At 35.2% G+C, this 26,807-nt stretch overlaps 3 protein-coding genes across 5 annotated transcripts in view; 1 reads left to right on the top strand and 2 right to left on the bottom strand.

The window, feature by feature from the left end:
• Positions 1-4,081, bottom strand: part of LOC144447976 (dynein axonemal intermediate chain 7-like) — an 87,748-nt gene extending 83,667 nt beyond the window's left edge. Inside the window, exon 1 of the mRNA XM_078138102.1 lies at positions 4,039-4,081. Within this exon, the coding sequence (XP_077994228.1) occupies positions 4,039-4,041 (3 nt within the window). The 5' untranslated portion in view covers positions 4,042-4,081. The remainder of the gene's footprint in view (positions 1-4,038) is intronic.
• A 235-nt stretch (positions 4,082-4,316) lies between these two features.
• LOC144448276 (electron transfer flavoprotein regulatory factor 1-like) lies at positions 4,317-7,888 on the top strand. Its single transcript, XM_078138458.1, has 3 exons — positions 4,317-4,391; positions 4,831-4,897; positions 5,324-7,888. The coding sequence occupies exons 2-3, from the start codon at positions 4,850-4,852 to the stop codon at positions 5,531-5,533; spliced, it is 258 nt and encodes an 85-aa protein (XP_077994584.1). The 5' UTR covers positions 4,317-4,391; positions 4,831-4,849; the 3' UTR covers positions 5,534-7,888.
• A 6,343-nt stretch (positions 7,889-14,231) lies between these two features.
• On the bottom strand, positions 14,232-26,655 carry LOC144448431 (DNA damage-regulated autophagy modulator protein 2-like). 3 transcript variants are annotated; one of them, XM_078138678.1, is made up of 9 exons: positions 26,552-26,655; positions 26,318-26,370; positions 25,713-25,837; positions 24,956-25,009; positions 23,545-23,612; positions 22,421-22,563; positions 20,913-21,090; positions 15,737-15,810; positions 14,232-14,989 (listed from the first exon to the last, which is right to left on the bottom strand). In XM_078138678.1, the coding sequence occupies exons 3-9, from the start codon at positions 25,799-25,801 to the stop codon at positions 14,825-14,827; spliced, it is 771 nt and encodes a 256-aa protein (XP_077994804.1). In that variant the 5' UTR covers positions 25,802-25,837; positions 26,318-26,370; positions 26,552-26,655; the 3' UTR covers positions 14,232-14,824. The 3 variants fall into 3 exon arrangements, with proteins under 3 accessions (XP_077994804.1, XP_077994802.1, XP_077994803.1); XM_078138676.1 differs by lacking the exon at positions 20,913-21,090 and adding an exon at positions 19,048-19,237; XM_078138677.1 differs by lacking the exons at positions 20,913-21,090; positions 26,318-26,370 and adding an exon at positions 19,048-19,237 and having other exon boundaries at positions 26,552-26,644.
• Between the last annotated feature and the right edge of the window lie 152 nt (positions 26,656-26,807).

Raw genomic sequence — 26,807 nt, 5'->3', positions numbered from 1 at the left:
ATTTTATGGTTTGAAATATTGACGAAATTGTCAATTATATTGGTTTTATTTTTCATATTTTACGATATTGTCGATTATATTGGCTATATTTTAAGGTTTGAAATATTGACAAGATATTGTCAATTATATTGGTTTTATTTTTCATATTTTATGGTTTGAAATATTGTCTAGATATTGTGGATTATATTACTTTGCACATTAAGCGTTCACATTTTTTATTTTTTCACATTACATCAATGATCATTGATCTGAGAGCATCCCTAATGGTGAAATAACAAGGTTTTCTTGTGGTGTTTGTAAATTGTAGAAATTCATATTATATATATATATATATATATATATATATATATATATATATATATATATTTTTTTTTGGCGAGGGAGAAAAATATCCTGGCTTGTGAGTGTGGGATTATCATTTTTTTTTTGGAGAGGGAGAAAAATATCCTGGCTTGTGAGTGTGGGATTATCATTTTTCAAGGCCAGTCTTTTCGCAATGCAATTAACTCAACAGGCATCTACCTACTTAGACCTATGTCAAGTTTATGACCATAATAAATTATTAAGTGAGCTAGACAACCAACTCATTAAAAACATGGATATCAATGGAAACACATCAAACTACTACAGTCATACAATCATCGTGTATCAATAATTATTATCTGTTTTACAGATAACCCCTAAAACATAAATCATAATTTTTTATTAATATAATGATCACAATTTAAAACCATGATGTTTATAAAAAATTCATTCTTAATAAACTAAATAACATCACCTATAAATTAAATGACTGAATATTGATGGTTTTTCGTTACTTAATAATCTTTTCCTTTTTGTCTTTTTACTTAAATTTCATACAGCTGTACAAAATATATATAATTTATTACTTATATCAGAAAAGGAATACTAGATAGCTTTAGTGGGTACAAAATAATGAGTGTTACTGATAACCAAGTGGTATGCTTTATAATCCCCTCACCCATTATCAAATAGTTTAGTCACCTAAATTCCACCCCATTGACAAAATGGAATTGTCCAAGAGAGATGATCTGTCTAGTACCCACTTTTCACATTTCTTTTTCCGATATAAAAGAATTATGACATCTAAAATTAAAACTATGTTTTCATAATGTACTATATTTTCACATACAAATTTCACGTTCAAATTTACCTTATAAATAATCTATAACAATATATTAGTGCATCATTAAACGGAAGAAAGATCACACTCAAAAGTTTGCTCTTGACAAGTCACAGAGTAACAGCATTACAAAGCAGCCATTGTATAAACTCAATCGTGAAGACATTTCATATTCAAATAGCAATTATTTGAAAAAATATTATGGCTTGAAAAATTCAAACCATGCTGACCTGAATGGCATTTATATTCAGACATAAATTCTTGTGTCAATATTATCGTGTTTGACTAAAAGATATATCAACAAATATTTTTAGATTGGATTTTTTTATATTTTCATAATTAGCATTTTAATAGTAATTGTGGAAAAAGAATGGTCATATAAATTCATGCAAATCACAAATTGTATTTCTGTATTATTGCAAAATGACTTTTTTAGTTTGAACATTTATTGCAAGTATATTTATAGAAATATATATTTGAATAATATTTAACATTTTCATAAATTTTCAACATTTTTGTTCTGATGATTATATTTCCGGCTTGCTTACTCTAGTCTCCTATTTTTGCTGCAGTGTCTTCCTTACATATTTTGATGTTAATGTCGATATCCTGTGTACTGTTGAAGAAAATCTGAAGTAGGTGATGAAGAGAGCATCCTTCAACCTGTTTCCATGGAAACAAAGGTTACATAACTTCATGGAAATGCTGTGCCACACCTTTCTAGGGCAGCCATTATGGTGAAAAAAATGTGGAAAATTTCAAATATTGAAGTCTATTAAACAAATTAGATTATTTTTGTTAAGGAATCTTGAAATAGGTACAAGTAGCTACATAAGACTAGTAAATATTACAAAACCTAAAAGAATTACTCTAAATTAAAGTTACACCATCACAAAACACACTGTAGAAGACGTATCTGATAATCCCATCAAAATTGACAAAATTTCTATCACTTAGTACACTAGATTATCATCTAGAAACCAGTCTTTAGCAACTTCAGTGTATATAAAACTCACTTCAATTAATAATACCACTTCATACTCAGAATTCTACATTTTCAATCATCAGTCTCTTAGAATTTAGAAGGAATGTCTTCTGTATCTGAATGTGCATTATTAATCAGACAACGGAATTGATTTATAACAAGAATGGGTTCAGACACAGGCTATACCATCAACCTTGTACTCTGTCACACTTCATCATTCTATACTAAAAGGACAAAACTGGTTAACATAAAAAAAAAAGGAAGAAAAAGTGAGTAAAATATACATCAGACTAGCCACTCCTTAAATCTGTCTAGTTATCTCTACTTGCAGGTTCATCTATAATCATTATATTAGAGATTGAAAAATCTGCAATCAGAAAAATGGAAAATTTTGTGCATCTATTTTGTAATGTTTTATGGTTAACATGAAAAGAAAGAACATGTGAGCTAAATGTGCATAAAATTGACTTCCATAAAATGTTATCTGTAGATTCATAGATATACAGTCTATAATAGACTGAACAATCTATAATCAGAAAAGCGCAACATGTCATGCATCTTTTAATAAATTTCTTGTTCAACTTCACTACCTTTTTTACATACATACTTGGCAAGGGTGGAGCTAAGTATGAATATCATATGATTAGTCCGAGTCTGTTTTTTCTACTTCTGAGACAATATTCCCTATATAGTTCGGACATTTTTTTTCATAGCGAAATAAAATGACTCCCAAGTCACATCTAACAAACAGTCTGCCATAATTTTCTCATTGATAATTCTCTGATGTCCCTCAAGGGGAACCCTGTCAAACTCTTACACTTGATTAACAGTGGATGACAAATTCACTGAATTTTTGAAATACCTCCGAATTTTAATGCTTGATAATTTAAGTGCCTAATCAGCATATCAAAATTCAACACATGGACGCCAATTTATATCTTAAAAGCTAAAATGGAATTCACTGGGAGGTACTGCTACAATAAGACAAGCAAAATTGTTTGCCTACGAATAGAGCTGAGTATTGTATGTCTTTATACTGTATGTACTGACAGGTGTCGAGTTTTTTCTCTCCGATATGTGTGGCCTAAATATTTCCATGGCCTAAATATGGATAGACACAACATCAGTGGGGACAAATCTTATTTAATCAAGATATATTGTCAATATTATAGAAGTCGGATTATGAATATTTCAAATGGTAAATGTCGTTAAAGTAATTATAAATAAACATTACTTGAAATTACACTCTCGATTTGGAATGACCACTTTGACTGCAGCGTATCAGGTTTCTGCCGTCGTATCTCATGTAGACTAGGCGATGGTTGAAGTGAAAAGGAACTAAACTTAGCCACACTCTCCTCTCAAATACTTTTCCACAAGAGCTTGTTTGATTTTTTTAAAATTATAAACAGCTACGTTATTTTCCGTTCAATATACAGACAAGGCACGGTATAAGGTGGCATCGCAAGCTAGCTAGAGAATTCTTGTATGCTAATCAGGTCTGGAATGGAGAGAGAAGAAAAAGACGAAAGGCGAGGCTCGCGACTTGAGTTCGTCTACCTCTCTAACATTTTCCAGTTAAAATCTGACGATTTTACCGTGTCACTCTTATGCCGTTCTCTTCACTTGTTGTTTCACACAACTGTTGAAGATAATTCACCGATCCATTTGCGCCTTGTAATTTCACTGAGGACTTTATCTTAACGTTAATACACATGCACCTGTCAAATTATAATGCTGTCTGTCGCTTCGTCAAAAAATCACCAAAATACATCATTTTCTAGAGAACTTTGTGCAAACATCAATGAAATTGGTCTCTATAACGAATGGAGATCTCCTCAAGTTCAGTGTCATCCATGCGAAATAGTTAGATTTCGCGTAAATCACAAAAATACGAATGATCACTTACCATGTTTGTGTTTAGATTCAGGTTTCGGCAGCTCCTGGATGGCAACAAGCTAGCCAATGTGCGCATGCTTCGACGTTTAGCGTTAACAAGGGTGTTTGCGACAAATTTTACTATGTTTTTGATTATTCGTAATATTTTATCATAAAATACAATTTAACAATAGATTATTGATGATAAGTAATTTTATGATGAAATTTATATAGAATTTAGAATAGGCGTATCAGAAATATTGTTTGTGACGATTGTCGTTAACGTAACTCACCGTCTTACGGTTTGACATTCAACATGGCCGACAATACGTAGAAGAGCGACTTATTTTTAGTAGACAAATTAGTAATTATCGCGCGACAACGGTAATATTTTAAATTTTCAATCTCTTGCACATACACCTTGCTCGATAAAGTTTACTATATTTCCTGGATACTGTAAATTTTCAATGTAAAACGATTTATTTCGATGACGCACGGTTCATTGAAATTAATAGTTTATTTTTACTTGTCACCAATTTCAGTGCTCGGAATATTTCTAAGGTTGCAAGTGTCGCCAATATATTTTTTGAGAGTGAAAATTGTCGCCTAATCCCATTCTCTAATGAAATGAAAACTGGGTTGTACTGATAAGAGTACGATCAAGGTGAATGACTCGGATGATTGATTTGTTGTTATCGTGTGTACGTTACACAATGCACGTCGTCCTTACCTTACATTACGTCATCTGATGACCATCGGGTGAAGGCTGCCCTACAAGTGACGATCTCTATTCTCTACTAACTTTTGTTTACATGTATTTCAGAATTGAAGCGCTTTTGATCATGGCGAACAACGAGTTGAGATATGCTGTCAAACAGCTTTACAAGAATGTAAGTACACCCATGAAAATCAACGTATCGTCAATCATAGTTTTCAGTGAAGTCCACACCGATTCTTTGCTGGCACTTGAAACACGTTTATTCAATTTTTGCTACATTTTCAGGACTTTATTTTAAAATCCTGTATTTGAACCACTAGATTGCAATCATTTGTCAGATTTATGAGTCTCACTCTTAGATATTACCGAATGCTTCTCACATTTTACTGGCTACTTTTAAAACTACCTACATCCCTGAATTTAACTTTGTTTGGCAGTTATCATGATGATCAAGAGGAGCCCCCAAAATAAGTCTTTCTAGAAAATGTACACAATCAAAAGATCATGTCTGACCAGGGAATCAATCTTCGAAAGACATTACTTATTCCATTGGTTGATCATTATCATAACATTTCTCTATATTCTGCTTTGTTTACAGCTTATTTACCTTGGCAGAGAATATCCTAAAGGATCTGAATATTTCAGGGAGCGATGTCACAGAGCATTTATGAAGAACAAAGATATCGAAGACCCTGAGAAAATCAAAGAACTGATAGGCAGAGGAGAATACATCATAAAAGAACTTGAAGCTCTGTATATGCTTAGAAAGTATAGGGCTATGAAAAAGCGGTATTATGAAGAAGAATGAACTACTCGCTAGCTGCCACCCCTGTACCCTGAAGAAACTTGATATCACCCCATTGTTTGATTCAGGTGAATGGATTAATTGATTAAGAGATGGGGTGAGAAGGATACTGAAATCTATAGAGTACATTATCAACACGTCCAAGTGATCATGTTTTCATCAAGAGGAAATTTACATTTTGTGGTTTTGAAATGATAAATTCAGAGTCTGAAATATTGTGAAATATACAGTCAGTCATGGGTCTATTTGATGTTGATAATATCATAGAATTTAACATTCTCCTGGACTGATAATCTATCAACCAAGGGATAATAAAAAGACATTGTTTATTAAGTGTGAAAGAAACTTGTCAGATTTATAAAAAGTTTTTCCATGGTATAATTTTATGGGGACTATCCATTGGGCCTTTATTTTTAGCAGAAAAGTATAGATTAGTCTGTGTCTAACTAAGTCTCCACTGTCAATAGCAATATTATGATGTCTCCTAGTCAAAGGCTTTGTGTGTGTAAAATTCATCTGCCAAACTCAGTCTCTCTACTGCTATTTCAAAATTCCCATTCATTATAGAACTTACTATTATTATAGATATCACGCCATCAGCTGTGTAAGGTACGACATTCATGTAATGCTATCAGCTGTGTAAGATACGACATTCGCGCCAAACTACTACCACTTACATCTGTACTGCTTTGCGGGTCTATTCTTGCAAGATTAGAAAATCAGCATTGAAAGTTTGACATCATGATCATTTTGACATGTTTTACAGCATAACTATATTTGATTGGTTGCAATCAAATCTGGTTGCACTGTGCAGGATATTGGGCAGTTTAGTACAGTTACGGTTAAAAACCTGATAGGACTGAACAACATGACGTATCCCAGTCATATCACATGTAAAAGACACTAGCCCCGTCTACACGGCACTAAAAATCCTACCTGAGGTAGGATTCAGGATAGTTTGCAGCCCATGTAGACACAAACGCGTCCTGAAACCGTCCTGACTTAGGACACCTTTGAGAGGTTTCCTGAAACCCTCCTGACTTCGTCCTATGTACTGTCAGGACGGAAGGCACATCTCCGCTGTAACCTTTCTACATGTAGACACAAATCTATCCTACCTCAGGTAGGACTTGGGACTGCCTCAGGTAGGACGACCTACGTGTAGATGGGGCTATTGTGTAGTTTCGTGAGGGTCATGATCAACATGAGTAAAATCTTCTAGACAAACTTATATATTTGTATAATATATAGTCTGTGTACATTGTACAAAGCCTTAGTTAGATAGACCACAGTAGTATTCTTCCAATGCAATAAACGTAAGCGGAGACAAACTCTGCAGTGTTTAAGATGATATTTACATTATGTGATACAGGGTTCTAAGTGAAGTCTCAGGTAATACTAGTTAGCCATACACTATGAAGTCACCAAGTGTAATACCTGTTACATGTATCTATTTATTGTTACCCTTGTGAAAGGTAAATGAATTGTTCAGTCTTACATTTCAGTTACAGTGTATAACAGTGTGACATTAATTGTACAGTGGGACATCCCCACTCTGGACATTTGCAAAATGTTAGCACACATAAATATTATGTTAATTGACTTTTGTTGACTACATTTGAGGAGTGTGAAGCAGAGCTAGGAAGATCTCTCTTATTGAACGCTAACCGGTTTAGAAGACAAGTCAACCATTGGTTGGTTTGACCCATGCAATAGTTTGATATGCAACAGTGTTGCAAACATGCATTGCTAACATGTCTGTGTGTTAGGGATTATTGGGCAAAGCCATTTTTCAACTGCTCTCAGCAAGATAATTTCTTCATGAAATGGAAAATTGTAGCAAATGAACTAGAAAAAGATTCTTATTGGTCAAGAGTTTGGGTCAATGAAGGTCAATGTCTGAGTACCAGGTAACCGTGGTAACATGATTACAAAGTAACTTTTGTACAGTGTGTATTCATCACTAACTGCTTGATGTATGCTTGGTGTATGAATCAAATTAAGATATTTTGCCAAGTCAAGATGTGTGTCAAATCATTGTATCTCTTGACTAAAGTTTTATCATTTGATTTCTGGTAAAGCTTTGTGAGTCCATGGGAACACAGTAACCATCTTTATATAACTATAAACGTAACAAAAATAGAATTATACACTGAGAGAGTTAGTTATAACCAAGGTTTCTTTGTTATACATGAATACCATATCCCTCAACTGAACTAAACATGTACTCATTATCTTCAGCCCATCAAAGGATATTTAGCAAAGCAAAAGATTTTTTGTGAAATAATTTATGTTTATATTTTGTAATGTGTGCTCTCAAACTTTCGAAAGTGGAGGAAATTTTGGTAATAAAATGAAGTTGATCCAAATCTATTACAAGTTGCTATGATTTGATTGCACCTCAGAATTTAAAAGTGGTTTTGATATATGTACAATTAGATAGACTGCAATTATTAGGAACTCGTTTTAGTCACATTTTATTTGGGTTGTAAGATACATTGTGTCACTCTGTCCTCACCTGCCTACTGCTATGACTGCTGCGTCACTCTGCGCTCACTAGCCTACTGCTATGACTGCTGCGTCACTCTGCCCTCACCTGCCTACTGCTATGACTGCTGCGTCACTCTGCGCTCACTAGCCTACTGCTATGACTGCTGCGTCACTCTGCCCTCACTAGCCTACTGCTATGACTGCTGCGTCACTCTGCCCTCACCAGCCTGATGCTACGACTGTTGCATTCTAAAGAGGAAAAGGGATAGACAGATGTGTGAGGATGCCCTGACATGGTGTACTTTACAGGACATTTTCTTGACTGCTCTGTGTACTTCCAATGTGATTTTAGCCCCACTTTTTTTGTGAGAGCGCCCTCTATGACCATAAAGTGGGTAAACAGAATATAGTGTACCATAATAATGTGGCCAACTTTTAGTCATTCATGCAAGATGGTGTACATTTATCGTGACACTGCTTTATCTGCTGACTAAATTAAATCATAGTCTTTCTTCTTTGATCTTTCCTACACTGTAATGAAATGATTATAAAATCAGAATTCAATTACCTTGCAGCCACCCATTCTTTCTACTTGTGTAATCAGAAGATATTATTAGTCTGATTACCATAACCTTGACCTTGAAATGTGACTCCATTCTAAGACATTTCATGTCTTTCTAGCACAATTCCAAGCTAGGTCAACCAAGGAAGCAAAGTTGTACTGAATACATACGTGTATAGATTTGAATTCATGGATACATAAATTTGTTCATTTCTATAGTTTGATATAGTATGTACCTCACAAATAAAAGCCTTAAACTTTTGCCATTATATTCAATTGTTCAAGAAAATAGGGCAGAATTGAGGTCAAGAATTGCAGTTGACTGATTGGATCAATCTAGTACATGTATCGTACATAGCAATTACATCACGTCATGACAGGAATGATTACAAGTATCTGCTATCACTCATCACTCAATATGATGTCTATCCTCAGGAGCAGACATGGAATATCATCTGAAAGATCCAGTTGTTGGTCCTGGCTCCACTTATGTTACCAATACCACTTGCTACCCCCAAGTATATCTATTACATACTTGTACTGAAATAGAAACAACAACTGGATCAGGATCTTCAGGCTAACATAAATCTAAAACCATGCAATATGTTTAACTTATCGTTTCCATGGATAGCGCTACCCTTGGCACTGGACTGCAAACAACCACTGAGACAGACAGACAGACAGACAGACAGACAGACAGACAGGTCCCCAGAGTTATAATTATGATGCATTTGATGAAGTCAGTAACGCTACTGTACCTCTGACAGACCACCCTATCCTTGTAGTCATGTGACTTGCCATGGTTTCACACAATGCAAAAAGTCAGGGTAAGTAATTAACATATTAATACAGAATATTCTTCACGCTATGCTTCTGACTTTCACAAGAAATCCAAGACAATAACATTGTTCAATCAATCTGTTATTTGGATCAGCAATGATACCAAGAAAAGGGGATTTAAATAAACAAGTTCACTCAAATATTTCAATATGTATTTTAATTAAACATGTATGAATAATATACATACTGTATATATCCATAACAGACACTCAGTGACTCCTCTGTAACAGACACTAAGTGACTGTAACAGACACTAAGTGACTCCGTAACAGAAACTAAGTGACTCTGTAACAGACTCCGTAACAGGCACTAAGTGATGCTGTAACAGACACTAAGCGACTCCGTAACAGATGCTAAGTGACTCCATAACAGACTCCGTAACAGGCACTAAGTGATGCTGTAACAGGCACTAAGTGACACCGTAACAGACACTAAGTGACTCCATAACAGACACTAAGTGACTCTGTAACAGACACTAAATGACTCTGTAACAGACACTAAGTGACTCCGTAACAGACACTAAGTGACTCCATAACAGACACTAAGTGACTCCGTAACAGACACTAAGTGACTCTGTAACAGACACTAAGTGACTCCGTAACAGACACTAAATGACTCTGTAACAGACACTAAATGACTCTGTAACAGACACTAAATGACTCTGTAACAGACACTAAGTGACTCTGTAACAGACACTAAATGACTCTGTAACAGACACTAAATGACTCTGTAACAGACACTAAATGACTCCGTAACAGACACTAAGTGACTCTGTAACAGACACTAAGTGACTCTGTAACAGACACTAAATGACTCTGTAACAGACACTAAATGACTCTGTAACAGACACTAAATGACTCTGTAACACACTCAGTGACTCCGTAACAGACACTAAGTGACTCTGTAACAGACACTAAGTGACTCCGTAACAGACACTAAGTGACTCTGTAACAGACACTAAGTGACTCCGTAACAGACACTAAGTGACTCTGTAACAGACACTAAATGACTGTAACAGACACTAAGTGACTCCGTAACAGACACTAAGTGACTCCGTAACAGACACTAAGTGACTCCATAACAGACACTAAGTGACTCCATAACAGACACTAAGTGACTCTGTAACAGACACTAAGTGACTCCGTAACAGACACTAAGTGACTCTGTAACAGACACTAAGTGACTCCATAACAGACACTAAGTGACTCTGTAACAGACACTAAGTGACTCCGTAACAGACACTAAGTGACTCTGTAACAGACACTAAATGACTGTAACAGACACTAAGTGACTCTGTAACAGACACTAAGTGACTCTGTAACAGACACTAAGTGACTCTGTAACAGACACTAAGTGACTCCGTAACAGACACTAAGTGACTCTGTAACAGACACTAAGTGACTCCGTAACAGACACTAAGTGACTCTGTAACAGACACTAAGTGACTCTGTAACAGCCACTAAGTGACTCCGTAACAGACACTAAGTGACTCCGTAACAGACACTAAGTGACTCCGTAACAGGAACTAAGTGACTGCCTCAAAACAATACTGTAAAACACAAAGATAAGTTTAGATCTGTATTTAAACTATAAGAGTACAGTTGAAATTAACCTATTACTAATTAGGATAAAGATTAACTTATCATTCAAAACTGACACTACATTCACAGGAAGGTGATGTCGTTACTTGGATCATCACGTAGATATGCATCATGTCACTCTGACCTCACTGGACTGCTCTATCTAGGGTTGACTGCTGTGTGAGGGTGCCCTGTCACGGTGCACGTTACAGACTAATCGTCACGGTGATAAAGACAAAAAAGTAAACGTGTAATACAAGCAGAAATAAACATTAATACTGTAACAGTGAAATCATAACATTATAGACAGAGCTCCTTTACTACTCTTGCAGTATAGCACTATAGCAGGTAGTCAACCTGATGTGTTCATCTGGCAATACCTGTTATTTTTGCAAGAAAAACACCAATATATACAAAGTTGTGTGTAACTTTAACATGTCAAATTTGATTGGTACAAACAGACTTACAGCAACCAATCAGATGATGTATATACCAAATTTGCATGTAATTCTCCAATCTCTATCAGTGTGGTTTCAACAGTGCAGATTAATTGGGATAGAAGATAATTTTGAATGAATATTAAAAGCAGCTGTGAAATGTATTTTGGAAATTTTTTTAAATGTTGGAAATCCCTAGAAAATACATTACAGATGACCTGCAATCATATATAAAACTAATTCTGATTGGTCTATTGCACATGAAAATCAACCAATCAGATGTTAGCTTATTATAATCAAACTTGCATGAGTCATTTCTCAATCTCTCTCAGTGTTGAATACAACCATTACAAGATAACAATAGTATACACTTATTGCCTGGCTATGAGGGCACTAGTAGATATCTATTACACCCAAAGTCTGTTATGTAGTGACTATTTATTAGATAGTGGCTACATAACAGTACATAGGGTAATATGACATCTACTTTTTATATCGTTTCAAATAAATCTTCAAGCAACATCTACTGCCACCGTATAACTTCTGATCAACTGTATATTTGTAATTGTAATTGTGTGTACGTTATATATTTTGGGTCATATTGAGTACCTTGCTGTGTATTTCTGAATAAATATGTGAGGGGAAAGGCCCAGACTAGCTGTAAGCTATTTCCTGACTCCCCATTTACACACTGTTACATTTATTTGGGGTAAATAAAATGATCATTATTATTATAATTATTATTATTACTAGTGCCCGAATAAGGCAAGGCAATAAGTGTTTTATAACACATCACATTCTCAGGCACATATTCTTTTCAAGGTCACAGCAAATCACAGATAAATTTTCCATACTACATGAATAGTGCCCTAGGAAAAAGAATGTGAATAGTGCCCCTATATGTAAATTGAAGTCACTATGGGTCAATACTCCATACCATGTGATACAATCAAAACCAATCACTGAAGGCCATAAGAACAAGATGTGTTATAATACAGATTAGAAAATACGTGAAATATAACATTATTTCATGGAACATGGATAAATTTGATGCGATGGAAAGATACAAAATTCTTTAATAAGATTATATTCACAGGAAAGAGAAAAAGTCACCATAACATACAAATAGTAACTAACAAGAATAGTTAAAGCTGATATCCGATCCATATATTTTAATAACTTTAAAAGTGCCGAGTTTCTTGAAAAATTGCTAAAAAATTGTCAATTCTTCGAAGATTTTAGTATTTTTGAAGGTATCGTTCCTACTGGCCAAAAAAAACATCTTAGTACAATATATTTCAAAAATAAATTTGTTGTATGACCCCCTTTGACAATACCAAAAATTAAACAGTTATGTTTAGATTATGGTTACAGGAGTGCAAACAAGGAAACTTTCAGTGTATACTGGTACAGGTAGTAGAAATTGATGTCGAGTCAACGAACAGTGAATGGCGCCCTCTCTGGCAAAATGGTGAATAGCGCCCTCTCTGGCGGAACTATGAATGGCACCTTCTAAGTTCTACAATACGATTCATAAAGACTGCTAGACTCTCGCATACTCTTCAACTGGCTCTGTTCATTTCTCATTATTTTACTTTGAATGATAACTAGTAGCAGACTTGCATTTCAAAATGTCCTGGTTATTACCTCTGTATATGGGGGAACACGGTCAAGTAAATGTCTCAAATAGTGACAATAGAACAATGTCAGTGGTCTATGTGAGAGTCTACCACTTGGCATGAAACTATCATAAATACTGTAGTGCAAAGATTATTTTTGACAACACATCAAAGGTTTCAAAATTTGAATAAAACAGTACTTTTACTTTTGTAAATTTCATCCACCAGCTGTGATGTAGATAGGACCACATATGCCACAAAAACAACTACTAAATGTTCTATTTCTCAACATTATCATTCTGCTTGCTACTGTCAATATTTCCATCGTCCTAACAAATTTTCAAAGTTTTACGGAACCTTTGACACACTTACAAGTTAGTAGATTAAATTATATGTCATTGTGGGCACTCAACATTGCTGTCACTTTTAACAATATAGTGAGTGTGTCCACAACAAATCTTTTCATCTAGCAAGTTAGTAGTCTTGAAGACTTCAGATCTGCAAATAAATCTAGATCTGAGTATGGCAGTACCTCTGATGTGCAGCTCCAGGGTGGGTCTCCAACAGCGCCCTCTATGCGACATTAGTATAGTCACTTTCAAAGTTAGCAGAATTGGTCAAGGGTTTAGCAGTTAGATCAACAACTTAGCTACATCACAAAATACACAGTAATATACTATACAGCATTAGCCTCAAACCACATAGTAAAATGCCACTCTACAAAATACACATAGTACAACTTGAATAAACACAATAGCCTTTCACAATATGATACATCTTAAGAATACAGATCTGACATACATACTTATGCAAATTAAAAATGCATATTATACAAATCCATATATATATATATCAAGCAATAAGGAAAACAAGATTATAGTAAATTACAAACTCTGTTGTCATGGTAATTCATATACTGGGACATGGTATCTCAACCTCCTCCACCTCCCCTCCACCGTCTTTCCTACCACGTCATCTCTTCAATACCCCCAGCCTTCCACTGCCCTTCTATCTAATTTAGTGAGTTGACAGTACCATGAAGGAGACCATGGTACATGCAATCCCAAGTCAAGCACCTAATCTGTCAAATTTTACATCTCACCAACCCCCTCCCCCATTGGCTTTCCTACAATGTCATCTCTACACCCCACCCCTTCCTCCCTCCCATACTGTTGTACTATCTATATTATGATGTCATCTCTAAGGTCAAACTTCAATATCTTTGTTCTCTTAAATCGTGTCTATGCAGTACTAGCATATCACAAGTCTTTTTCACACTATCACAGAAAGCATGTATTTGCTATTTTACTAGACACTCAGTGTATTCTGAAGTAAGCATATAGGCCTACACATGCCACACAATCGTCTTGATATACCCAGGATATCTTTGTGATCTGTCTTCTACATGTACTTTTTCTGCGATGCTTTTGTGTGATTCTTCACTGCTCTATTGGCCCACAAAGCTGTCCATCCTAAGCTAGGAAATCCTGTGTAATCCAGGCCGCAGATTTGCTGACATGTTCATTTTAATATTTATAACTGTCTCTCAATTTTGTTCATCATTACTCATTTACAGTGGTTAATTATATCCATAATACACTGATGAATCTCAATGTATTTCTGAACTACACCACTATCAGCCAATCACAATTTAACTCAGTTAATTTAAATGCAGTACTAGCCAATCAGAGCTGAGACATCAATATTTTAATCAGTTTAAATTTACAATCAGCCAATCAGAGTCTGTGTTTGTTCTCAGCAACCAATTAGATTTCAGGATGATTAATTGGCTCCAGTTCTTCTGTGTACAATCTAAGGTGTGCTTCCATGGTAACCTTCTGAAACTCTCGGATGAACGTGAAGAAAAATGAGAGGAAGGATATAGCCAGGACCCATTCTGAGACCGTGCTGACTATATGCTCTGCATAACCCTACAGGAAGAAATGCATGAACAAGAACTTAGGTGTTTGTAAGAATTTATGCCAGTCAAGAGGCAGAGGGTTCAGGGGGTAGTGAACGTTTGACATGGTTGAATTCATCGATGCCAAGAATAGCTTACCATCTCTCAAAGGCAACTGAAGTTTTGTGAAGTGCAGACACAGAGTAGTAATATTACATTCTTTATTCTAGTCTATTCACAATATACTTGTATTGTAGGACATATTCTCAATTTACTTATTTCTCTCATAGAACATTTCAAAACAACAATGCCAGATGTGCATGGTTTATTTTGGTGAGATGGCAGAGAAATGTGCCACCTTAAGGGTTGTGCTTTTACTGCTATCTGTTATGGAGTATATGTATCTATTGAAAGAAATGGCCATATGTGGTGTCAATAGCCAATTTGTAATTCAAACTAAGTATGCTATGCTGTCATACAGAGGTCTCTGTATCAAATTAAACTTTTTGCTCAGAACAAATCATGAAAAGTGTTACCTGAAATTTTGACTGTACACTTTGGTCTTTGTAGACTAGAGTTCTTTTATACACATTTTGTACATGGCTTCATGCACAGCCACATGATCATTAGGCATGGCCAAATTTCAGAACTCACTTTGCCAAATCTGGGTTCCCTCTTGCAATCTTTACATGCACAATGGCAAGAACTTCAGTAACTGAAATATGGCATACTCGTAGACATATGTGGTGTGACAGTGTGGTGTATCAATCAAACTTACCCCTTCTTCTGGCTTCCATTGTGTAGCATCACTACCTGTCCATCTGGCACTAGCTAGAGCAGCAAACACACTGGCTGTAAATACTAGTTAAGGGTAAATCACTGCATGCGTCAAATATAATTTATGTCATTACAACCATGGCAATATCGATGAGAAATGATCTTAAATTTTAACAACCTTACTATGTTCTTCACAAACAATGTGAACCATAATATACCAAGTCCTTGCTTTAAATTGGAAAAAAAATTCAATGTACAAATGGTTTGTTAGTGTATATACAATAACACACTTTTTAGCGTCTTGCAATTCATTGAGGAACAGACTTGACTGATGTTGCTTCACATTGTTTTTCAAAGTAGGAGAAATTGGCAAATTTGTTTTTAATAATTAATCACAATATAATCCCAATTTGTCATCCAAATGACCACTTTAATAATTCAATAGTACCTTTTTAATTAAACAAGAGTTCAATTTTTTGTTCGAGTCTATTACCTTCAAAAGTTACTACATGCACTTTTTGTCATCATCATTTCATCTATCATTGAGTCCATTCACCATAAAGTAAATACGACCATCAGTTTGAAGTTGAAAGCTCTAAGTTCATCACAATATATTGTGTTGTCTTGGTAACATTGCTGATTCTCAAAACTCCTCCTTATTGTTGGATTCTATTCACTTAGAGATAAGAAAAATCCAATTTACAAAATCAAAATTTCATTTTTCATAATACATGTAAATGATATACTTGGTTGTTTTTTCATCATATGACCTCCATCAACATGATACTGTAGTTGTATTTATTTTGGTGCATGAAAGTTTGGTGGAATCCCACTGTAGGATGTGCCATGCATGTGCATGCAAGGGGAAAGGTAAGCACTACTTGCAAATAATTCATCCAGTCCATCGGCTATATTCACTGTAACTGCTGTTGACACCTTTCACAACAGCAGAATACAGAAATATGAGAACTCATAAATATGTTAGTGGGACTTATTTCTGCATTAAACGCTTTTGTGCACATTCAGCTAAAATAAATCTAGTGCCAAAAAACATATAATTAGGGTAGGGACTGATTTTCTAAGGAAATGTTTTTTTTGGGGGTGAAGATGAGGGTTGCAGTTGCATTCACAGACCTCATTTCAAAGAGAGAAATCATTCAAACACAGCCTGTCAACATGAACAGATGAAATGTCATTAGCACACTGTCTGTCAACATGAATCATAGAACTGTTGGGCAGGTGACACTGACAAACATGATGCATCCAGTCAACAGGAACAGGTGATATGTTTGGGCACAGTTCGACAACATGGACAGGTGGAATGTGTATGTCAGCAGGGATGCAGCCAGTCAATATTGTGAGTAGTCATTTGCACATAGCTTGTTAACATGAACAGGTGGAACATCATTTAGAACAGGTGTCAAGCCATTCATTCACAGCCACTCACCAGGAAGAGGTGATGAGTCATTTGGACACAGCCTGATAATATGAACAGGTGACATGTCACTTGGATGTAACCAGTCACAGCAAACAGCTGAAATCAATATGTTATACAGAAAGTGGCAGTCAAAATGAGTAGGTGACCTAACATTCACATACAGCCAGTCAACATGGTTAAAGTGAAATGCCATTTGGACACAACCAATATGGTCCCAGATAATGTGAAGTACTTCATAAGGATCATTTTGATTGGTTAGAAAACAAAGGAAACAAGCCCATCTGTTGGCTGTATTGTTAATGAGTGATAAAGTATATGTATGTTTCCAATCAGTGGCAACCTTGTAATAACTTCGCATTGGACCAATATGATAGCTGAAATGCTACGCATGGGTATTACTCTTTGCCAAGTTATTTAAATTTAAATGTATCATTAATGGTTATTTTATGCATATATTACATTACATCAGATGAATGAATCAGATTTTGTACCAATGAATGAATAAATAATCTTTGACAATATTTACGGATCGAAAAAAGATGGTAATTGTACAATGATGACTTGATGATGCTCTGTTAACAAGGTGAAAGCCAGTCAGAGTTTTAGGAAATCCTTTGATTTGTGTTTTGTTGAGACCATCCACCTTTTATGTGTCTTTTAATGAAGTTACTATTAAGGATACCTAAACCAGCTGCAATACTGCATACAATAACTATATATACACGTACTCTACATAGAGACAGCGTACCAAAACATGGATAGAGTCTGTATGATATCCAGCTATGTATTGCAGCATATAAGATACCAATACCAAAACACATGACAGATCCTGTGTTATGCACCCATCGACAGTTTGTTTTCTAGGGTGAAGTATAAAATAAGAAAGGAGAAAAAATGGAATTTAATTCCATAAAGAAATGAAAGATATTTAAGAAATGATAAACAATAACTTGGCAAATTAAAACAAATGTTCGGATGGATGCCAAGGATGGATTGATGGAGGGAGAGGGGGAGCGAGGCATGGATGGATGGATAGATGGATGGGTGGATGCATTGCCAAAGGATGCATGCCATAGAATGTTGGTTGGATATTAATGGTTTGCGTAATGATCCAGGTATAAGGAGCCTACACACATAATAGAATGCACTTGAATGGACCTTAGTGTTGTTTATCTAGGGTATAACAAAACTATTTTCCTCAACACAAAACTAACGAATCTTTCATTTGCTGAATTTTCAAAGCGTAATTTACCTGTAAATTTCGTAGTGTGTGTCAGTTACATAGATTTAGGTTCATGGTGGCATTCAAGACAGTGTTCCACCTGATCAGAGACAACATTTTTAATTATGGATCAAAATGATAGAAACTGTGTTTTCTTACGAGTCACCATATACTATATTAAAGAATAAAGAAGCGCTCAACTTGGCCCATAACGCAGAATTGCTGCGAGTCAGTGTCATGGCAAATTGATGAAGAGATCTAGAGTCTCCAGATCAAGTCCTTTTGATTAAAATCTGGACATGACAATCAATTGTCTGGCAGAGATATAGAAAATGTTCATCCAATGCAATCCTTATAGCTGATGCTCCACGGATAAGATAACACTAATGTGAGAACCTGGGATTGAAACCCAGGCCTTTAAAGACTTACCTATATTAATAATATGATCTTGTTTGTATTTGGATTATATAAAGCATGTTATTGGGTATTGAAACAGGGCTGAAGGTTTGTCTGCAAAGATATGCCATGCCTGGGCAAAGTCACGCGTCATCCGACCTCTCTGTTGACAGAAACGTGATGAGAGCAAAACGACATGACATATCTCACAGTCTAAGATTTAGTAAGTGTAGTATAGTACTAGAGTAAAGGATACTGAACATCAGACCTATCAAAGCGGTAGTGGACAGTAACAAACGAACTCTACATGTGTGAATGCTGCACCACATATCGACACATGTTTCAGTAAGACGGAATGATATCCATGATTGGATGAATGTGTATGCAACACCAAAACCAAAACACATAAAGGCACCCACTAAATGCATGGACTGTATACTTTTCTCCTGTAAGCAACGAGGTTAAGATGTGCATGGTTATACACAGTGATTCATTACAATGCTATTCTATGTACCAACAGTAAATGATTACAACTAAGGCTTGACTTGCTAACATATAATTCATATATATGCATTGTCCTAATAGGGAACTTGCAAACCAGACTGAGCATGCTCAGATGCAAAGGACTATGGGATTATCTGTGGTTATTGTAATACCTAATCTAGAGCTACTGATAAAATAAACCTCCCACAAAGGTCAGGGTAACTATGAAATGATTATTTGTGATTACAAACAATGTAATAATATTGTTTACAAAACTAATTGATTAGCATTTATTATCCCATTTCCCATGATGCAACATTCAGCATGGCGGGTTTGCAAGTTCCCTATTGCACTATGATGCTTTCAGGAAATGGTACAATGAGTAACACTGAAGTAAAGCACTTTCTCTCTGTGCTACACTCATTTATAGCATTCATATCTAGTGTAAAAGTATACTGTTTCAATTGGTTTATTTACAAGCCTAGCATGTTCGCCCAAAAGAGAATATAACTTTTTCAAATCTGAAGAGTGGATTTATATGTAATAAATAATATAAGAATGGTGTACATATTACCATGATAACAGTGGTTCAAGTTGTTTCTTTTTGAAATACATATAGTTGGCCTTTCAGACTGCCGCTTATATGTGTATATGTACAAACTGTGATGACAAATACATTGTTAAAATTTCCATTTTTTTTTCTTTAGTTGTACATATGTAACTGTTTTTGTTAACATTCCACTGTATTCCATACTGGTGTTTGCTATAAGGACAGTGTCACAATAAAATACAACCATGTAAAAATACTGTAAAACTACATATTTTCGCTACAGAAAAGTTTGCAGTTTTCATCTAGTTCTCAAAGACTAATTTGTACTAATTTACCAGACTGGTACATTATGTTCATGTACAAGAAGGCATTTTAGTCACTACTAACTTGTACTAATTTACCAGACTGGATTATTGTATGTATTCATGTACAAGAAGGCATTTTAGTTACTACATATTTTTTGCATATGTGTTTGTCCTTAGCAAAAATTTCTACTTTTACTACAGAAGCTGACAATGCATGGTATTAAATAGTCTTGCTGCTAGACGTTCGGGCTTTCTTTCGATACCATAAGCGAACAAAGTTCGCAGTGAGGGCTTGTCCGAACAGGCTAGCAAATGTCATTTTCAGACCGGACATTCCATTGAGATTACATTAAGCGGTGGGTTGGGCCATGTATGCATATATATACTTTAATATATTCAATCTCTGCATGCAGGTGTTGACAAACACATTTACGTCATTACTATGTCTTACCGGTTTATGGTAATTGTGAGTTTGATGAGTGTGTAAACGTTGTCATCCACATACTTCAGTTAACGCATTGGTGGTTATTTTTACAAGCCCCTCCTTAAGCTGCATATGCATGAAAAATTAGCCATTGTCCTCTGTTTGTGCTTGTCGCAAATGCGGTTGTCTGATTGGCAGTTATTTATATCCCTGAACTGCAGAGATGACATTTGCTAGACCTTGGATGTTCCATCCTCGATAGTGATGTTCGGTTGTGTGTCGTATTGTATCAGAAGAACATCCGAGGTCTAGCAGATAGACTAGGTATTAAATGCAATGAGGTATATGTATAAGGATACTGAGAATTAATCCAGCAGCAGCAGTGACGGAGAGAATGATGCGCACTCGACAGGCAAGGAGCGTGGCATAAAACGGCATCATTTGATATGAAATCCAAGACTGCAGGAAACAGTAGATGATGCCCGATCCAAAACACATATTAGCAGCTATCACATGTACTATAAAGATGCTGGTTTCCTAGCAACAGGGTAAGGATGAAGCATTGCATCATAAATATTGCAACTACATTTTTGTTTCACTCAAAAAATATATTTTATTATTAGGTTGTTTGTACGATTGAATAATAATCATCATAAAATGTAACTTCAAGGGTTAAAAAGTACATAGCGTATTTTCCAAAAAAATAATAATAGAAAAAAACGTCATATCTACGACTTACAATTACAAATGAAATCAATGTATACACAATTTTTACAATATATTGTATGCAGATTTACAAATTCTTGGACTCTTCTTCCCCCACCCCACCCCACTGTCCCCACCCCATACACCACAACTCCCACCAAGCGCATATGTGATTTTCATTTTAACAGTTACACCATTCCTTTGTTTACACATTCTGTCTAGATGAGCACAGAAATGCATTGCTGCATAGCCAGAAATTGGTGTATTTACATTCTTGTTGTTAGAGAAAGTCTACCTAGGCATTTAATGTTAGAGAAAGTCTACCAAGGCAGTTAATGTTAATTCATGTATTTGGAAAGATTTTAGCTTGCTACTGCTTTCATGCATGAAATGACATCAAGAGATTTCTTTCTGAATTTCCTGCAATTTATAGTGAATTTGTCAACATGAATGTATGTTTGTCTTCAATGCTAACAGCAGCTAGAGAATGTTACTACTTCTAAAACTGTCAACAGCAGATAAAGACATCTAACTAAAAGACAGTTATCTGTTAACCCTTAAAATGCCATGATACTGGTATAATATGCAGTAACTGAATACAAAAAGATTCAGAATACTGCCCCACCAAAGTTACCCTAGACCTCTAGGCTTGTAGCTGAGTTGGGCTATAACCTGTCTCAACTCAAACCTACACTTTTGCTAACATCATATTCATGTTGAACATAATCATATTAATATGTTGCACAACTCCAATCCCCTTGCTGATTCTAATCACGTCTTACCTGAATGTTTCCCACCATACTCATTCCAAGACAAGCTAATCCATCCTGTACTAGGGAGACTTTATTTCAGACTTACCTGGAAGTTTCCCACCATACTCATTCCAAGACATGCTAATCCACCCAGTACTAGGGAGACTTTATTTCAGACTTACCTGGAAGTTTCCCACCATACTCATTCCAAGACATGCTAATCCACCCAGTACTAGGGAGACTTTATTTCAGACTTACCTGGAAATTTCCCACCATACTCATTCCAAGACAAGCTAATCCACCCAGTACTAGGGAGACTTTATTTCAGACTTACCTGAATGTTTCCCACCATACTCATTCCAAGACAAGCTAATCCACCCAGTACTAGGGAGACTTTATTTCAGACTTACCTGGAAGTTTCCCACCATACTCATTCCAAGACATGCTAATCCACCCAGTACTAGGGAGACTTTATTTACTGTCAGTACTCTAGCTGAGGCTTCTCTATTGTATTCCACAACTTGTTTGTATCGTACATAGATTGTCATGAAAGCTGTTGAAAGAGAAATGTAATAATTTCTATTAAAGGGATATAAGCTGTAGTTATATATTGGGGGGGGGGGGGTAATTATTGCTGCATATTTTAAAGGTACTTGCAGTAGTCTACTTATCTCAGTATACATACCAAAACATACCAGCTGCCTCGTGATGTACACTCGAAAAAATACAATTATTACCTTTCAGACCTTTTTTGATGAAACTGGCCTCAGAGGCTATGTTTATCTGTATAACTTATCAGTAGTGTTGACTTTCAAATTGTGAAATTGTATCTCTTTAGTTTGTTCTTTTTCTGTATACAAGTGATCATCTTTACACTTTATTGTATTCTACTGATGTATGTTCATTATAAGGATAAAGTTGAAATAAAGTCATTATTATTATTATTATTATTATTATTATTATTATTATTATTATTATTATTATTATTATTATTATTATTATTATCAATTATTACTACATGTACTTATACAACTTGCTATTGGCAAAAACTCAAACCTGGTTTTAGAGATAAATAATTAAATGACATAATTAGCAAAGATAAAAATAGAAATGGTTAGGCTAGTGGATAAACATTCAAAATGATGACCAAGCAATGCAAATAGTGCCCATAACAACAGTAAAATTATGGTGTATCAAACATTTTAAAAAAAATAATGCATATTATACTGACATACAATATGACCACCAGTGTGTCCTCTAAGCCAATTTTGTCGTACCACCGATGCACACAATTTCTAGTGACACACCAAAATTTGGTGTTCTCCTATCTCTTACTATGTGGTGATCATCCTCTAAGCCAATTTGACATGCCACTGACACACACAATTTCTAGTGACGCACCAAAATTAAATTTGGTGTTCCCCTATCTATTACCATGTGGTGACTCACAAGAAATCCCAGTTCTTCTCATTTTGACTCACTACAAAATTTAGATATCATTAGAGGACACACTGATGACGACTACTACACTTACCTAAAGCTGCTGTGATGTTAAGAAGTTGTCCAAAGATACAGCTTTCAGGTTGGTAGGTGCCTGTATCACTATAAATATATTAAAGAAAACAATTACACTTGCAGAGTTTCACCAAACTTGCCATAAATGGCAAAAAGTGAGTGAAAATATGACAAAGTAATTTTTGTGATTTTAAACAGTAAATTTTGGAAAAAGTTTTTTGATGGATTTTGTTTTTAACATTGTATTGTAATGAGTCTTGTTTGAGTTTTGTGCAATTGTTTAGTGTCTGAGCTGGTTCTCGAAAAAAATCATTGTTATTAAAGGGGCACAGTCTTTTTTTTTGTCTTTGCTGGTTACTTTTGTTTAATAATGAATTGACTCAAATGTTGATGGTACGTATTGTTATACAAGTACTATAACAAAAGAAAGGACAATTAGATATATTCATCAATATCTTTCTTCATTCAGCCAAGGAAAATACAAGTGACCTAAGGGGCCTTAGTTATGACTCGTCTAGCAACACATAGTGACAATCCTTACATGTAGGTCATGAGTATTTTATGGCTGAATGAAGGAAAATATTGTAATTATACCAGTGCCAGTAATATCAAAGAAAAATCAGGGAATGTAATGGTAATTTTGAACGTTTTGACTAATAATCCGAACACAGCAGAACCAGTGATGTAGACAGGCACTGTCGTGACATCGACACACGTTGTCGTGATGTAGCACGACCAGAGTATATATTCCATATTTTTTGTTTGTGCATTGTATAATGCATTTTATGGTAATTACCAAGCAGGGCTTATATGTCACTTCCTTCTAACTCCACGACGCCATACTGAAACATTCAGTGAAAGTGAAAGTGAATGAAACCAATGCATTTTATCGTGTTTAACATCAAAGTTTTTATTAAAGATGGTGAATTCACAAAGTAGCCTTTCTATAGTAAACATTATTTTGGCAAGGCGATATGATACGATATGATAAGATACAATACAATATATGATATATGATATGATATGATATGATACGATGCAATATGATATGATATGATATGATATGATATGATATGATACAATGTGATATGATATGATATGATATGATATGATATATGATATGATATGATATGATATGATATGATATGATATGATATGATATGATATGATATGATATGATATGATATGATATGATATGATACAATGTGATATGATATGATACAATAAGCTACGATATGATATCTAAAATGTACTGGTTTCATTCACTTTCACTTTCAGTATGGAGTTGGAAAGAAGTGGCATATAAGTGTTTGGACTTAGAAGTTAGAGCACACAACCATCTGTTTATAATTAATTCCAAGTATTGTATATAGGAACAAATGCAGACATGATATGAGATATTAAAAGAATGACTGAAAATTGTATCTTACCTGATATAAGGAAACTCTGCTGGGACATGTCCTAAGACTACCGATATACAGTATCTGTAGATTGACAAATAGGACAACAACACAATCACAAATAATACCATTTATTATACATAAAGGGGACTGATATACTGATTACTCTGAGAGTATATAAAGCATAGAAAGTCATACAGTCTCAGTACTGTAACAGCTTTGTAACACATTGACAGACACAGGTAGACAGACAGAGACATACATACATACATACATACATACATACATACATACATACATACATACATACATACATACATACATACATACATACATACATACATACATACATGCATGCATGCATGCATGCATACATACATACATACATACCTACATACATACATACATACCTACATACATACATACATACATACATACATACATACATACACACATACATACATACATACATACATGCATGCATGCATATACATACATACATACATACATACATACATACATACATACATACAATACGTACGTACATATGTACGTATGTACGTACGTACATATGTAAGTACGTACGTACATACATGCATGCATACATGCATCCATGCATACATGCATATATGCATATATTCAAAAATCAAAGCAGGCAGGCAGGCAGACAGACAGACAGACAGACAGACAGACAGACAGACAGACAGACAGACAGACAGACAGACAGATTGATTGATCACCAACTGTATTACATACATACATACATACACATGATTTAAATACTTACGATATAACAAACGTAGCTGATATCATAATAACTACAGAGATCGGCAGCCATCCCATACCAATACAAAACCATGGTTCACACAAAGCCATTCTGCTTATTAATTAGTAATCTTGCAAACGACTTATCTACAAAAAAATGTAAATTAATTTTGTATCACCTTTATTTGCATTTTAAAGAATAGATTTTAAAAAAGACAAGTCAATCATAATGTTGCTAATAGGAACTGTCACAATCAGGAGTACTGAAAATGAAAGTGATGTCATATCTTCACATGAAAAGGCATCCGGGGTCAATCTATTGACAAAGCCCTAGCAAAGACTGAAGTAGGCAGTCGAAAATTTCACGTACAATTTTCAAGTTTGTGTTTGTGTTTGGAACAAAAGTCAGATTGGATACTAAGTGAAATCATAGGTTATGTCTATAGTTAAATCTACCATGCCATTTTCTGCATACTAAGTTTTCAAAGGGAGGGTAATTAAAACCATTATGATCCCTTGTTTTTATACATGATTCTACACAAATGACAATCAACAAGTACAAACACAACATTTTACAATGTTTCAGAAAGTTCAGATTTTTCAGTACGTCTCTGGAGTGAACATTACCTGGGAATACGACGAGTGGAGGTACAACCTGTCAGCTGCTCAATGGTCGATATCTGCAAATTGAGGGAATTTTACGTGGAAATGAAACCGTAGTCATACACATGTGACGGTCACTTGATCGAAATACAAAAGGGTGATATATGGCCGGTGGTTGGACAACTTGGAGCATGGAGTGGCTCGACACCCGGCTCGAGGCTTGACACTTCGTTCCATAAAATTACAATAGATACTTACCACTACTGTTAAATTGAGATAACACTGAACTTTGTCAATCACATCTCACAACTAAATTCATAATGCCTATGTTGTAAAATTATTTCAATCTCACATGACATTGGTTTGATTGCAATTCAGACCTCCTATGTTGTCGTAAATTCGTAAACACATAAACCAGAACGTGGCCGTTATTATTTCCCTCGCACCGTCTCCCCTAGTTGACTCCCATTGTTCAGTAGCCAGAATGAATATAAAAATCAAACCTACGAAAAAA

The sequence above is a fragment of the Glandiceps talaboti genome, chromosome 17 (genome assembly GCF_964340395.1).
Source record: "Glandiceps talaboti chromosome 17, keGlaTala1.1, whole genome shotgun sequence".
Classification (NCBI taxonomy): domain Eukaryota; kingdom Metazoa; phylum Hemichordata; class Enteropneusta; family Spengelidae; genus Glandiceps; species Glandiceps talaboti.
The sequence above is the reverse complement of the archived record's forward strand: the minus strand, read 5'-3'. Positions and strand labels throughout refer to the sequence as shown.